The sequence below is a fragment of the Carassius gibelio genome, chromosome A4 (genome assembly GCF_023724105.1).
Source record: "Carassius gibelio isolate Cgi1373 ecotype wild population from Czech Republic chromosome A4, carGib1.2-hapl.c, whole genome shotgun sequence".
Lineage (NCBI taxonomy): Eukaryota > Metazoa > Chordata > Actinopteri > Cypriniformes > Cyprinidae > Carassius > Carassius gibelio.
Window position 1 is genome coordinate 19643177 of NC_068374.1, and position 16312 is coordinate 19659488.

Sequence of the window (16312 nt, forward strand, 5' to 3'; positions counted from 1 at the left end):
TGGCGTCTGGTAATTTGTTAACTTAGCCACTGTGCTAAATAAAAACCTTGGATTGTTTTGGTCATTTTCAATGAGTTTGTGTATATGCTCTGCCCTAGCAGTTTTTAGAGCTTGTCTATAGCTGGACATACTGTTTTTCCATGCAATCCTAAAAACTTCTAAGTTAGTTTTTCTCCATTTGCGTTCAAGACTACGAGTTACTTTCTTGAGAGAGTGAGTATTACTGTTATACCATGGTACAGTACATTTTTCTCTAACTTTTTTCAATTTGATCGGGGCAACAGCTTCTAATGTATTAGAGAAAATAGTGCCCATGTTGTCAGTAATTTCGTCTAATTCATGTGTATTTTTGGGTACAAATAGCAGTTGAGATAGATCAGGCAGGTTATTTGCGAATCTTTCTTTGGTGGCTGGAACAATAGTTCTGCCCAGACGGTATCGCTGCGACATATAGTTAATATCAGTTATACGCAGCATGCACGATACAAGGAAATGGTCTGTAATATCATCACTTTGAGGTACAATATCTATAGCAGTAAGATCAATTCCATGCGATATAATTAAATCTAGTGTATGATTAAAACGATGAGTGGGCCCGGTGACATTTTGCTTGACTCCAAAGGAGTTTATTAGGTCAGTAAACGCAAGTCCTAATGTATCATTTGCATTATCAACGTGAATATTAAAATCTCCCATGATTAGCGCCTTATCAACTGTAACTAGAAGGTCTGAGAGGAAATCTGCAAATTCTTTTAGGAATTCTGTATAAGGCCCTGGTGGTCTATACACAGTAGCCAGAGCAAGATATACATTAGATTTCTTTTGCATGTCTGACAGTGTAACATTTAGCAGAAGTATTTCAAAAGAGTTAAACCTGTATCCTGTTTTCTGGGTAGCATTGAGAATATCACTATATATTGTTGCAACACCTCCGCCACGACCAGTCTGACGGGGCTCATGCTTATAGCAGTAGTTTGGTGGAGTAGACTCATTTAGCCATCTTCAAGAATCAGCTTAAAACATCTCTTCCATCTTTATTTGACCCTCTAACTTTAAAACTCACTATTCTAATTCTATTCTTAAAAAAAAAAAAAAAAAAAAAAAAAAAAAAAAAAAATCGAACTACCTTTCTAATCTTTTATTAATCTATTTTCTTTTCAATTATTATTCAATTGTATGTGTGTGTGTGTGTTTGTGTGTGTTTAAATATCTCTAACACTAGCTTGCTGTATTCTTTTTTATTCTATCTGTTTTCTATTTATTTATTATATTATTTAAAATCCCATGCTACATGTACTGTGTTAACCTAACTGAGACTTGTTAAAGCACTTATATATATCATTGCTCTTTTTGTTGTTTTTGATTGCTTCCACTGTCCTCATCTGTTAGTCGCTTTGGATAAACGCACCTGCTAAATGATATATATATATATATATATATATATATATATATATATATATATATATATATATATATATATATATATATATATATATATATATACATACTTTTTTTGTTTGTTTGTTTTTTTTTTTTTTTCTTGTTGAATCATGATTTGAGTATGGCATTTTGTTCTGTGTATCACAGGCAATGTTGTGTGCACTGCCAGACTGACGAGGATGAAATCTCACAATTGCTGACTGCACACAGGAAGTTGAGCTGAGGCCCAGTGTGAGACACACAACATGCAATCCTTATATCTGATGTTACAGCCTGTTTGTTCTCAGCTAAGCTATAATATTTTAGTCATTATTATTTTAGACAGTTTGTTAAACAGACCACTTTGGATGTTGTTGTATCAAAGGCACAGATATGCAATCAAAAGCAATTAGCACATATCTTTCAAAAATTCCTTCCTTGAGAAATAGCCTTTTGGCCACTAGAGGGTATTGTCAGCGCAGTAATTTTTCAACAACAGGATTTATTTATTTTTGTAATTTTAATTTAATATGAATAATTAAACTATTTGCAGCTTAGGTAACTATATGCACAAAACTACAGTGCAAAACAAAGTGACAAACCCTACATCTGAAAAAAAGTATTTTTATCAAATATTAATAGACCATACAGTTTGTGCAAAATAAAATTATATTCCATAAACAGGCATGTTGATTGTCTGACATACATATGCATGAAAATCTAAGTTAATGTTACATGTGACTAACTTCAGTGTCTGTGTGTGTGTGTATTGAATATGCACAATTAATTAGCTAATTAAAATTAATTAGCTGGTGGTGTGTGGGATGATTTAGTTTAACTAAGATATTTCTGCCATTTGTACTTTTCAGTATGTTTTAAGTGAATCAGCTTTATTAATCGTCAGTCATCTGTCTGTGCCAAAATCAATGATTTTTCTTGTTATATAATACTCATTTTATTTGGTTTTGCTTCAGACCTACTGGAATTATGTGCAATATATTTAAATTATTACTTTAGTTTGAACTGTTTTTTTGTTTTTTTTGTTTTTACAATGACAGATATGAATAATGCCATATTTGTACTCTGAATGTGATATCATGACCAATTGTCATTGTAACATAACATCATGTGCCAAGGCCTTAAAGTGAAGGGTCATTTCTCAGAAACACAGGAACTAGAGTGAAAGTTTTAACTGTTCAATAAACTACACACACTATTTCCAATGATTGCACTCACCATGACCGGACTTACCAGTGGACTTGAGTAGGTTGCAGCCTTTTAAGTTTGTTTGATTTGTTCAGTTATATACCAGTCAGACATTATTAGATGCATTTCCAACCTATCATATAGAAGTTAGCCTATCACACAAACAAAAGTCCTCTTTTTCCAAATATCTGCACAATCACGAATGTAAAACAAACAACAAGTTACTGTGTAACCTTCAGACACAAAATTCTGTTTTACTCCTTTAAAAAAATAAAACAAACAGCAGATCCGCTCCATCTCTGAGCAATACAGTGTTCTGTTCCTCAGCCTTACACGGACCAGTAAATTTTCAATCAGGCTATAAGTACAGTCCTTTGATAAGTTAGCATTTTATATTTAGACTCAATATAATTTATGCAGAATTTTGCTGGAAGTGATTTAATTTGATTGTTAACAGCCAACATGTATTTTTATTCAGATTTAATTTATTGATTACATTTAAGAATCTGACATAAGTGGACACAGATATGACAATTAAATTTTATAATACTAATACATTTCTGATTTTTTTTATTCATTGCTGTTTCAGGGTTAGGGTTATAGGGTCTCAACTAAGAGAACACATTCTATTTATTTTATTATAATGACTATTTAATATTATATCTAAACTTTTACTAGGCTAGACAAGTTGCATATTAATTGTATTATATGTAAACCTCATATTTATATAAATGTATATTTACATTTTTGTATATTTTCTGTTACTGCATAATGATGTTCTAGTTGAGGGCATTTGTAGAGTTATAGGTATAGGGCCCCAAACATAACCTCAAGCCCAGGGGCCCCCGGCCCCCTAAGTCCTGCCCTGTCACTCAGCTTTCACTGTAGGAAATCCAAAGCTGTTTGTCAAAAGCATATAAGACAACATTGGTCTGCTCTGTCCTCTGTACCTGAGAAACTGAGAAACCCCAGCCCCCCTCGCTGTACAAAAGTGATCTATTGACATGATCACCAGATGGACACGACTGTTTGGTTACTGATTAGAAGAGATGTTATAACATTGAATGATAAGGCCTTCTTGTGAGCAAAGTACCAGAGTCCTCCAGCCATTCTGAGGGACACAAACAACAGCACAGGTATATTTCTGTATCTCTTACTGTCTGACTGTTTTTCTTTGTTTTTTAAAAAGATCCTGTTTTCGCATGTTGTAGAGATGATTTGATTCTGTATCAATATGCATTATATTTTTTGACTATTCGCATGTCTAGGGCTTTTTGTCACATCTGTGAATATTTCTAGTTTTATTTATTAATATTACTTAAATTTCTGTAAAAGCTCATCACATTCACATGGGTTACAGTTGCCAGTCTGGCATTGCATTACTTATTATGTGAATTCTATCAAAAAATAAGAGTTATTTTAAAAATAAAAAGGTAGCATACAAAGAAATGACAAATCATTATTTTGTCAACATAGTACAAAAATGTATAAAATGTAAAAAATAACTTGTATGTGATAACTGACATTCATGCAAACTATTCTTGTTAATATTAATATTCTCGATCCCATTTACACATTTCATTTAAAATCATGATATTTTTGATATTCGCCTAACTGCATATCAGTGCATTGCATTATTGTGTTCAAAAACTTTTTGTAACAACTCGTGACAACTAACCCTTGTCTCTTTTAGCCTAAATAAACAAATTTTCTTTTGCCAATATTATCAAAAAATTCAGTCTTTTTCCCCTCTCTTTCTTTTTTCTTACTTTCTTAAAAAAAAAAAAAATCATGTTTCATTGTCTTCAGCATCAAACCAGCATAAACAAAGTTTTCCCTGCTGTCCATGAATCTAGAAAAAAATTTTGAATTTTTTTTTTTTTTTTTGTCAAACACCCTTCCTCTTGCAGGAAATGTGGTGCAATTTCTGAATCCACTCTCAGCTCCACCCTCAGGGGTCTTTCCCCCCAGGTTATGTTTTCTTACTCCCATGAACAATGGACCCTGCAAAAAATGCTGTTTGCACGACAATTGTGTGATGCTGTTCATAATGATCCTGGTGTTGACATGCTCTGCACTGTTTTGTTATCTGTCATTCATATCCTTTGATTCAGGGCATTATGAGTGTGGAAAAGACGGCACGAGAGCCATGCTGCTCCAAATTAAAGGTAATTTTGACTCTTCTTCTTCTTGCTTTTCAGTTTCTTGTTTACATTGACCCATTATAATCGAAGACATGAAACTATAAATATTCATATTTAACTTTCTGGTTGTCAAGCATTAGTGGACCATGTTCATAGTTATTACCATTTACTACCCTTTCGTATTCTGGACACTCCGTTTGAACTTGAATTACCTATAGAGCTTTGAACTACCTTCATACATCCACCATAAATAACTTCAGCATCATTCATTTGCAACTTGATTTGATATTGTTGCCTAATATGTGCATTAAATGAGGCTTCAGAGTCTGATATACATGAGGTCAAAAACATATGTACAGTATGTGTGTATACATACACATACACACACACACACACACACACACACACACACACACAAATTGTGTGGACTAATCAGTGGCATGGTTTCTGACCCAAACTACAACTTTTTAATAGTTAACTCATGTAACGAACATACAATGGCAATCTGATGATGGTACAAATACTGAGAAAATGGTTTTACTAATCATCAAAATGTGGGTCACTCATATGTGCAATGTGTCACTGTTAAATACATCTGTCTTGTTTAGTGTTGAATAAGTGCGGCTTTCAATTATATTTACACTTATGAATCTAACAATTACAAGAACACAACAGCCTGGAAAGACCAACCTAAACCAACTCAATCCCTTTTAAACTATCTAAGAACAATAAACTAGTTTAGATTTGGCAAATTAGTACATTAGTATGCATTTGAGTCTCATTAGTTTGTTTTCGTATGATCTGCTCATGATTCACTTGGGTGAATCATGATTGATTGGGTTGAAATACCATACAATGTATTTAATATGGTATGTCTCAAAACAGCATATATAAAATTATGGACTTCCCTAAAAACAACCTAGCAAAATGTTAGGGACAAACCACAATATCTTAGCATCATGATTAGCGACTTTGCATTTCTTCTGAAAAATAAAAATTATTGTTTGTTAGTGTATAAACTCATAGTGGGTTTTAGTTACATGAATTGTTAACCGTGTGTTTGTTTGTGTGTGTGTCTGTGTGTATGTATGTGTCTTCTTCAGATGTTTTTGGCTGCCATGTGTTTTGTGTTCTTTGCCAAAGCATTTCAGGGCAGCTACATGAAGAGCTCTGTCACACAGATTGAGAGACGTTTTGACATTCCTAGCTCGCTGATTGGATTCATTGATGGAAGTTTTGAAATTGGTAAGCATAAAAATTACACATTTTGGGCCTAAATGTAGCAGTTTTGTTTCTTCTAAAAATCTTGCTTTTTCCATTTGAATCACATTTTACAAATTCATATGAAATCATCTCCTTGTCAAAATCTATGATTTTAATAGAAAACCAAATTTTGTTCTTTTCAGGTAATCTGCTTGTAATAGCTTTTGTAAGTTACTTCGGCGCTAAGCTTCATAGACCACGACTCATAGGAGCTGGATGTTTAATCATGGCCATGGGATCGTTCATAACTGCAGCACCACATTTTTTCCAAGGACTGTAAGTTTATGCAGATTAAAAAAAAAATACAAATTAATACAAAAAATGACATTTGCCTATTCAAGTATTTTTATTTTATTATTCAGGTATTTGTATTTAATTTTTTTAACACTAGTCAACTGCTCTATAAACTACTTTAGTCATCATGTTTGTGTCTACAAATATATGTTTCTAAATTCAAATTATAAGACAAATAATGTGTCAAATGTGTATTTGTTTTCCAAGGTACAAATATGAGACAACAATTTCACATTCAACTGCTGCTAATGGTACAGAGAGTATTCTACCATGTTTAACCAATGGGAGTCTTGCAAATGATAATGAAATTCCAACAGTGGAAATTCAAGCAGGTAAGTTGTTCAGCCCTGACCCTGAAACAGACCTCAGATAAGACATTAACCTAAATGATACTGCAACCCTTTTATTTATTGTGTAATTATTTTCATTATTATTGCATAATAAACTGATGGCAATCACAGGATTCTAGATAGTATCAATAGCCTCTCAATTAAGTTTCTTCAAAAAACATAATTAAAAATAAATATATATTATTACTAATAAGTTGAGTTGTGGAGTAATTTGTAATATTTGGCTTGTAATATGATTGTGCTACCCACAATCCCCTGCAACACTGATCTGTCACTCTAGTTTGCTTATCCAGTTTCTTATTTCGGAAATTTGAACTTTGGGAAGCTTAATATATTTGATTGTTTCACTTGGAATCTACAAAAATAGACTCTGATCTTTCATTAAGATGCTGATATTGAAGTGTGTGTAGTTGTTTACTTTTGGTGCTTTTGTTTTTGAAGAGTGTGAGAGAGCAGCTAGCTCCACCTTATGGATCTATGTCTTTCTCGGGAACATGCTTCGTGGAGTAGGAGAGACACCTGTCATGCCTTTGGGGTTGTCTTATCTGGATGATTTTTCGAGGGAGGAAAACACTGCTCTTTACATGGGTATGATTGATTACCAGTTTCAATCATTATATTATCAATTTTAGCATACATTCAAGCCTTGTTAACATCATGATAGTTACGTTGCAACAACATTAGATGTCAAAATGAACCAGTTTCACTTTTCCAGTTCACTTATTGATCATTAATATATGTATTTGCAGATATTATATTTTTAAAAATTAAAGAGCTATTTATATTTACTAAAAATAAATGACACTTTCATAACTGCTTCTTAACATACTGAAGTACACTTATAAAAATACTTTAAATCTAAAGTACATTTTAAAACATTGTTTTAATAATCTTTTGTCATGCTTTGATGCACACTCTCTTTAGAAAAGTCCTTTAATTATAATTATAAAAGTAGTGTGTTATTCAATATTACATTTACAGTTTATACATTTTGAATGTTGTACAAAAGAATATTTAAATATATTTAAATAAACTTCATTTCATGTGTATATATATATTTTTTTTATATATACTTTATACACACTTCAATCAAAAATAATCAAATAATAAATTGAGAATTAGTTTTTGTAGAAAATGAAGCCCCCCTTTTTTAGGATTATTAAATATTTGATACAATATGACTAGACAAACAATAAACCATTGTCAGTTTGTCACTATAAAAAATGTATAGTGATAGCATGTACAATTAATTTATTATTGTGCAATTTTATTTATATACATTATTTCAGTAACAAATTTTTGCACATGTTCTTGACCTCACCCTCCTACTTTTCTTCTGAATAAGATGATAAATCAGCATTTTTGCATTGATTTCAGCTCTCATACAGACTTTGGGAATACTAGGGCCCATGTTTGGATTCATGTTAGGATCTTTCTGTGCCAAGCTCTATGTGGACATAGGAGCAGTGGACTTAGGTAATGACCTCTTCAACCAGTGTATATTGCAAACCTATTTTTGTTGAACATCTAATGGCTGTTGCCCTACACTGATCTAACATATGATTATTCCTAGGCCAAAAAGGTGATCTAAGATTAACTCTGGTTATAAAATATGTGAGAAAAAAAAAAAAAAGAAAAAAAAAAACCACTTGAAATTATGATATTTTGCACATTCCTAAAAAAATTCCCAGAAACATTTCTTAAAGGTGTTTGATACATACAATGTAGCCTTTGCACCTTCAGTTTTATTTAGTTACTTGTTGCATGCGAACTATGTGAAAAGTGGATGTTTGTCTTTTAGTCTGATTGATTGGCTCCATTCACTTTGACTAAATAGGTTAAAAAAAAAATTTAACTTTGAAAATGCACCCCGTTTTCCAAAGAGGATTCCAAATCATAACTCTGCAGTTACACATCATAACCTTAAGTCAGTGTAGATCATCATTATTAACAAATGACTTGAATACTAATTATCATAGTCTATATAACTGATTGGCTGACCCAGTTACCCTTTGACATTAAGGGTCTTATTGCTTGTTAGGTTTTTAAATAACTTATTTTCACTGATTAATGAACAAAATTCATGTTTTTTTTTTTTTTTTTTTGAAGATACCATCACCATCAACCACAAAGACACACGTTGGGTTGGTGCCTGGTGGCTGGGCTTTTTGTTTACTGGTGGAGTGATGCTACTGGCTGGAATTCCCTTTTGGTTCTTTCCCAAGTCACTTCCAAAGCAGGGTGAGACTGAAACTGACAAAAAATCTAATATTCTAGAGGGCGAGCAGGACCGTTTCATTCCTGATAACAACAAACACAGTACTGCTCCAAACAAACCAGCTCCTGTTTCCATGGCAGTTCTGGCTAAAGGTGTGCTTTTCATTAAATATTTCATTTTAAATGTTTATTGATAAAATTAAGTCGAGATATTGAGCATACATGACCCTTGAATTTATGTAAAGCTTTTAATTTTTATATTCTAGATTTTCTGCCATCACTGAAAAAACTCTTCAGCAACACGATTTACCTGATCCTTGTATGCACCGCTTTTGTACAAGTCAGTGGTTTTATAGGAATGATCACATTTAAGCCAAAGTTTATGGAGCAAATTTATGGCCAGTCAGCATCAAGGGCCATATTTTTGATAGGTGGGTTTACATTTATTGTACATTTATTTTGTCTGCTTAATGTTAATTTCCAGTTTGTCTAAACACACGTAGTGAGGCCTTTCTACAAAATAGGTGCAAGTTGTGTCCCTCTTATTCATATATTTAAAAAAATAATAATTTCACAAGTTAGTCACCTTCTTTTTCCTATTTTTTCATGGAGGGAATGGATATATTAAATTGACATACTCACATATGAGGACTCCCTTTGAAAATTCAAGTCACCTCTGAGAAGTAAAATAAAAGGCTATTGAATATTTGTGTTTAAGAGCCGAGACTGTGTCATGGTCATTCAGCAGTGTAATTCAGGGTTGTGGCAAAAGGGACGTAACATGAGCATTCCCCCTTTAGGGAACAAGGGTTATAAACATAACCAAGACATTGCCTTTCAGTCAGTCAGGTTCAACTTTAAATCAACATACTGACATGTGAGATCCCTATGGAAAGCACCGCGACCACTGAAATGTGTTATGAGTGTTAACGATGCAGCTGTTGGAAAGTTCTTGTATGCCAAGTAACAACCAGTGCCTTGTCATGTGTAACACACGGACTCTGAGACAGAAGGTAAGAATGAGTTAGGCTTGACTGAAAGAATGGGGTATTGGGAATTTCCAGAGCCACCGGTGGGGTGACCAGGATGGCAGACACGTTGCACACACCTTAGGGTCCACGCTGGAGAGGAGGAGCTTGGAGAAGGGATAAGACACTCAGGAGGAATGATGGAGAGACACTGGAGAAACACAGTCTTGGAGTCTTGGAGAGTGGATCAATAAGATGTAGTAGCGAGGTCAGTAGTGAGTCAATGCAGGTAGATAAGCAACAGAAGTGATTCCGCTTTGCAGCTACAAAATCGGACAACTTGGGTAACTGAGGTGTGTGCTTTTATGTGGAAGTGAGCTGATGGGATGATTGTGAACAGGTGCTGGTGATTAGTATTCTGGTGAGGGAGTGTGCTGTGAGTGGCTGATTGATGAGCCTGACCGACTTGTGACATCGTGAGCCAGACAGTTTTTTTTTTTTTTTAACCAGATAGGGTTCGAAAAAAACAGTACTCATCAGGAGCTCCTTTCCCGAGTTTGTGACTTTTTCGCAAAAACAAAAGAGAGCACTTCAGGGGCCCGTTCTTCGTACGTCGCTAACTCAGTTAGCTGGATTTGAATGTTGACGATTTGGCGTGATCTTGGATCATTTGGTTCTTCGAAGCTCATCCCGGAGCTGCTGTCATAGCAACAGGTCCGTCAGCTTAAACCTGCTCGGGAGCAGGCTTATTTCATGTTAACAGGATTAGATCGCTTCTTTTCAACCAGAACTGATACTCAAAATATGTCTGCTACCACCGCTACTTTATTACAAGAGTATCGTACTGATCCAGGGACAATAATTTAAAATAATAATCATTAAAAAAATTATTTAAAAATAATATAAAAATGCTGTGTGGTCCATAACAGCCTAATATAGACAGCCAGTTTTACTCACTGAAATATTTATTTGTCATAAAATTATTACTTCATAATTGTGATAGAGTCTTTCACACATGCTATACAGATAATAGAGTCGTGCATTATTTTGAGTGATGACTGCTATTATAAAAGTGGCTTGATGGAGTGCAGGAGATGCAAATTACACGATATTGACCCTTAAGAAACTTTCATTAATGCTGTCACGTAACAAATCTTTCCAAATATAAAATGAAATTAACAGATAATTTCTACATTGAAATAAAAATGTAAAGACTGCACAACTATTATAAATTGCGATTCTAAATAATTGGGAATCATGAAAACAATTGTAATAAAATAAAAACATGCATCTATTATCTGTTTCATATATCTATTATAAAATTTATGTGGTTTTGTTTGCTTGGCTGTTTCCTTATAAAAGTCCAGAAATTTGTCAAGTTTTTCGTTAGGTGTCGTTTTAAATTATATGACGTCATTACATTGCCATCTTGCCACCAGCCAATCGCTGCACTGCTCATCATGGGTTTGAGTATCGATACATATCCCCTTTTAAGACAACACATGAACGCGCAATTATCTCAGATAACTCAATTCAGCAATACGAATCATACACAACAGTTGTGTTCGAAGAACCCAATTAGTCGGATCAGCATTAGCACGATGATATCATCTTGGATGTGTCATTTGATCTCAGATGTAATAAGCGACCTACGAAGAACAGTCCCCAGCTCTTTAAATATCTAATGTTGCTACAGCCATGACCAGTTAAATTACACTGGAGAAGGTTGTCTAAGACACTATGGAGACAACATCCTGCCCGAAGGGAGGTGACATGTAGACAGTGTTATGAACCACACTTCAAAAATGCTTGATCAGGAAAAGGTTAAGCAACATAAAAAGAATGCACAAGGCAGAAGATCAATTTAACCATTAATTAATGGCCAAACAGCTCACGAGTCACATTAATCAACCAGCAAAAAATATAATAAAAAGTTAAATCAACTAATCTAAAGCAAAAATAAATTGATATGCATCCAAAAAAAAACAAAAAAAAAAAAAAACAGATCAACAGAAACATCAAAGAAAGCACAAAAATGAACACAGAATATGATGGTTATGATATGATTATCAGCAATTCACACACAAAGCTCGGTGTAAACGCTCTTCATCAACGATAGCTGGATAGCCGGAGCTTCTCAACAAGTGGGAGTCCTGCTCAAAGAGCATAGTAGTGACTGTGGCAGACAAGCGCTGGAACAGGGATAGCCACAACACAACTCCCACCTTATATTCAGCCCAGAGCTTCCTTACTCAACAAGCTGCAGGTGTCTAGGGGCAGGCCAGCCAAGCCAGTATACACAATACCAACAAATAATTACAAAACTTTGACCGTAACAAAAGTACACACACTGACCCACCGACAGGGCACACAAGGAAACTATATATAACCATACTACACATGGAAAAGTCTCTCTGGTTGGCCCTACTTCAGAAGGGATGGAACCACAACCAGTGCAGAGACTCAGAAGGAGGAGATGCTCTGAGTGGAGTGAGCCCTCACTCCTAAAAGGCAGAGCTCACTTGGTGTCCAGTAAACCAAGATGATGGCATCCACTAATCAGTGGGCCAACCTCTGTTTAGAGTCAGACTTTCCATTCTGCTGACCCCCAAAGCTGACAGAAAGCTGCTCAGAGCTTCTAAAGCTGTATGTGCAGTCGCCGTAAATGTACAGAGTATGAACAGTACACAGCATTACAAAGGCAGGGTCTGCCTCCTCCAAGGGCAGCACTTGCAAGTTCACCACTGATGAGTGGTGGGAACTTTGGGCACATATCCAGGCCGGTGAGCTCAGGATAACTTAAGAGTGCCCTGTCCTTGAGAAAGAATGTCCTTCCTCAGGGATATTCACCAGAGAGGCCATAGCCAGGAAAATCAAGTCTGAGTGGGCCAGTTGGGTGCAACTATCAAGACCTACTCCTCGTCCTACCTGATCTTGCACAGGGTCTGACTCCAGAGGAGGAGGTGGCAGGTGAGTTACTACAGTCAATTTGAGTGTTCACTGCCGTGGTCATTGATGTATGCAACTGTCACAGTGTTGTCCATCCGAATGTGCACATCCTTGCCCTGAAGCAATGGTGGAAGGGTGCAGGGCCAGCTGTACTGTCAGAAACTTGAGGCAATTGATATGTCACTGCAGTCAAGGTCTTGTTCAGGAGCCTGAGGCTGGCTGCTCATTGCACACTGCTCCCCCTGTTCTGGAGGCATCTGTTGTTATAACAACGAGTCTGGATGCTTGTTCTAAGGGCACCCTTGCAATGGGCTGAAAGTCTAGTGATAACGATGTAGCAGTGCACAATGTACAGCAGATGTATGGGGCGAGATGTGTTTAAAGGCCTCCTTATGCTCCTGGACTGCTGAGAACTGCTGGGCAAAGTCCTCAAAAGTGTCACCGAAAAGGCCAGCCTGCAAGAGAGACTTAGACTCTTACTTTACAACCAACCCCTGAGTGGGGAAGCTCAGCTGAGACATCATCCTCTGAGGACTCTGGCACCTTCTCCAACCCCATTGAAATGCTGTGACAATTTCCTTTGGAAATCTGCAAATGCTGTCTCAGCATGGTTACAGCCCAGACTTGAGAGACAGCAATCGTAATCTTCAGGAAGTGACCTCATTCAGAAATGCATGGACGAAGCAACATCTTTATAATGACACACTGGTCCATTTTGCTCTCTAAGGGAAACTGCTCCAAACTGACAGGGAGGGGGATCACAGCACTTAACCATGCTCTAACCAGCAAATGCGTCATAAATCGTGATCCATTCCAGTGAAAAAAATAAAAATAAAAAAATAAACCCTTCCCATTCTGCTAGCTGAATTGTAAGAACAATTGTGCTATGACAGCTGCAACAGGATCAGCTGTTGATATACGCTGACATATTATATGGCCTTGTGTACAGGGAAGTGGCTGTGTATGCAAATTCCACTAGCCAGTGTTCATTGGCCTTTTCTTTTAATACTCAGAGGTGATTTGGGTCCCCAAGGAAGTCCCCATTAGTGAATATGTCCTTGTGATGTTGAACGTTACTGACTGAAAGGGATAAACAGATAATTTAAAGTTAAAGGGATGGTTGACTTTTTTTTTCTAGAGTTGATTGTGGTTATGGAGTGCAGTCTAACATGTGTTAATACTTTTTTTTTTTTTTTTTTTTTTTTACATAATTTTTCATATAATGTACCTTTATTCCACACCACTCTGTCCCTTCTCATTTGAACACTTCAATGAATTCCTGTTTTTTTCAAGCCTCTCCCTCAGAAATACATGATTGGTTAGCTGGTCCAGTGTGTTGTGATTGGCTAAACCGTCTGCTTGTCTGAACATCCCGCCCCTCACCACAAAAGCATGTGCTCCAGTTGTAAACATTGCGTTGTCTATATCGCTTATCAATTTGAGCATGATTGAGATGCGGAAGATATTAGTGAAGATTATCGCGCCGAACCTGTGCAAGCACAGCTCTTAATGGTATGTTTTCTTTGTTTCTTTGTTGTTTTCTCATACTTTTAGATACTCTACAATAAATGCTACTGCTTTGGTTAACTTTTAATATATGGGTTTACCCTGATTAAAGCTGTAAAACAGTAAGGCAACCGCATCTCATAGCTATTTGAAAATGCGTGTATTCATGTATTCACTGAGCTGATGATCTAACTGGGGGGGGGGGGGTGCACAGCATGTGCAAAGCAGGGCTACACAATGAACTGAGTTAAGAAACGCATTTGAAACTTTGAAATCACTAAACTGATAGAATTTTAAATGATGACATCTTTGCTTGCATTGAACTTTCAGTGCTGCAACTTTGCAGATATTCTTAATGCTCAAACAGCAACATTACACACAACCAAATGTTAAAAAAGTGAAATCGCTATCAACCATCCCTTTAAAACTTTACAGCAACACAAATTTTTCAAAACTTTTAATGTTATTTAAAATTGTCGGCCCTGCTAAACCTTAAAAAGGTACAATCATGTCCAATAAAATGTATACGTTTATGATATGCTGATGGAATGTTTTAAATATTTAGTTTTGTGTTTATTTATTCAATAAATTGTAAAAAGAAAATTAAGTTATTTTGGAATGTTTTACTTAAAAAAATATATATAATTAAATAAATTATTTAAATTAACAAACAATCATGAATGTACTCTACTTTTGTCTTTCTAGGCATTATGACTCTACCAGCTGTGGCTTTAGGAATCATCACTGGCGGGTTTATAATGAAGAAGTTCAAATTGAAAGTACTCGGCGCAACCAAGCTCTGCATTGGAACGTCTCTTCTGGCTTTCTCTGCACTGCTTATTCAGTATTTCCTGCAATGTGACAACTCACAAGTGGCTGGACTTACAGTGTCATATGAAGGGTAAACATGGCAAAAAAAAATAATAATAATAATAATGATACTAAACTTGTGTGTTTGTAACACCTGCAACACCTGTTTGCAATGGGTAGTCTATTTTTATGACTTGTTACTTTTCTCCCACTGCAACTGATTTTCTCTCAGCTGGCATTTCTTAGCATTGACCAGGGATGGATTTGGATCACACTCACATTGGGATGCTATATGGCCATCCTCACCACAGTGAAAACAATACCAGGGTCTTGCCTTAGTTGGCTTGTTATGTTGTGGGTTGGCCTCTCTGTTTGGCTTTGGCGTGAATATCTTAGCTGATCTTGACTGCATACTGGGCTCCTTTAACTTAGACTCTTTACATTTCTTAGATGGTTTCATTGAGGCAATCTGGTGTTGTAGCTCAACTACCGATCGCTTTAGTTCTCCCACTTCATCACACTTCTCAACAGAAGACGCAGGACTGACAGCGTGACGATTTGAGACAACACGTCTTGTGGGTCCATAGGACTCCTTGGCAATACCCAAGTGTTGGTTCACCTGCACTGATTTGATGGCTTGCTTATCTTCCTCTGTTCTCAACAACAGCAGTATATCAGAGAATGTGGGTGGATTTTTTTTTTCCGCTCTAACTGGAGCTCAGTTATTAAAGCATTATCCCAGCATCCCCGGCAGAATTGTTTCAACAGATGCCAGTCATGCTCAGCAGCAGCAACAAAGACTCTCTTTATGGCTGCATTCATGATCTTTTGTAGACTGTGCAGAAATTGAGATGGTTTCTCATCAACATTTTGGAATGTGCTCATAAACTTTGCAAAGAGCTTGTCTCCATCCTCCACAGTAGTAAAAGCTGAATCTAGGAACTCAAGATAATCACTTGGAGAAGAATGAGGACTTAAGTGTTTCACAATATCGACTGCAGGTGGAAGGAGACTGTCTAACAATTGTCGTGAGCCCTGCTCTTCCGAGAGTGTGGGGTCAGTCAAGAGGAATTCAACATTTGTGCGCCAAGTATCGTAGTCTATCTCATTAGTCGTCAAGTCACCTTTATTTATATATCGCTTTAAACAAAATACATTGTGTCAAATAACTGAACAACATTCATTA

The 16312-nt window shown here is 35.9% G+C and overlaps 1 protein-coding gene across 1 annotated transcript in view; it reads left to right on the forward strand.

The window, feature by feature from the left end:
• The first annotated feature begins 3663 nt into the window (after positions 1-3663).
• The window catches only part of LOC127972607 (solute carrier organic anion transporter family member 1C1), a 32121-nt gene continuing 19472 nt past the window's right edge, over positions 3664-16312 (forward strand). The window contains exons 1-10 of the mRNA XM_052576241.1: positions 3664-3761; positions 4740-4793; positions 5873-6014; positions 6176-6308; positions 6534-6658; positions 7118-7264; positions 8054-8152; positions 8786-9046; positions 9160-9324; positions 15022-15217. Of these exons, the coding sequence (XP_052432201.1) occupies positions 4746-4793; positions 5873-6014; positions 6176-6308; positions 6534-6658; positions 7118-7264; positions 8054-8152; positions 8786-9046; positions 9160-9324; positions 15022-15217 (1316 nt within the window). The 5' untranslated portion in view covers positions 3664-3761; positions 4740-4745. The remainder of the gene's footprint in view (positions 3762-4739; positions 4794-5872; positions 6015-6175; positions 6309-6533; positions 6659-7117; positions 7265-8053; positions 8153-8785; positions 9047-9159; positions 9325-15021; positions 15218-16312) is intronic.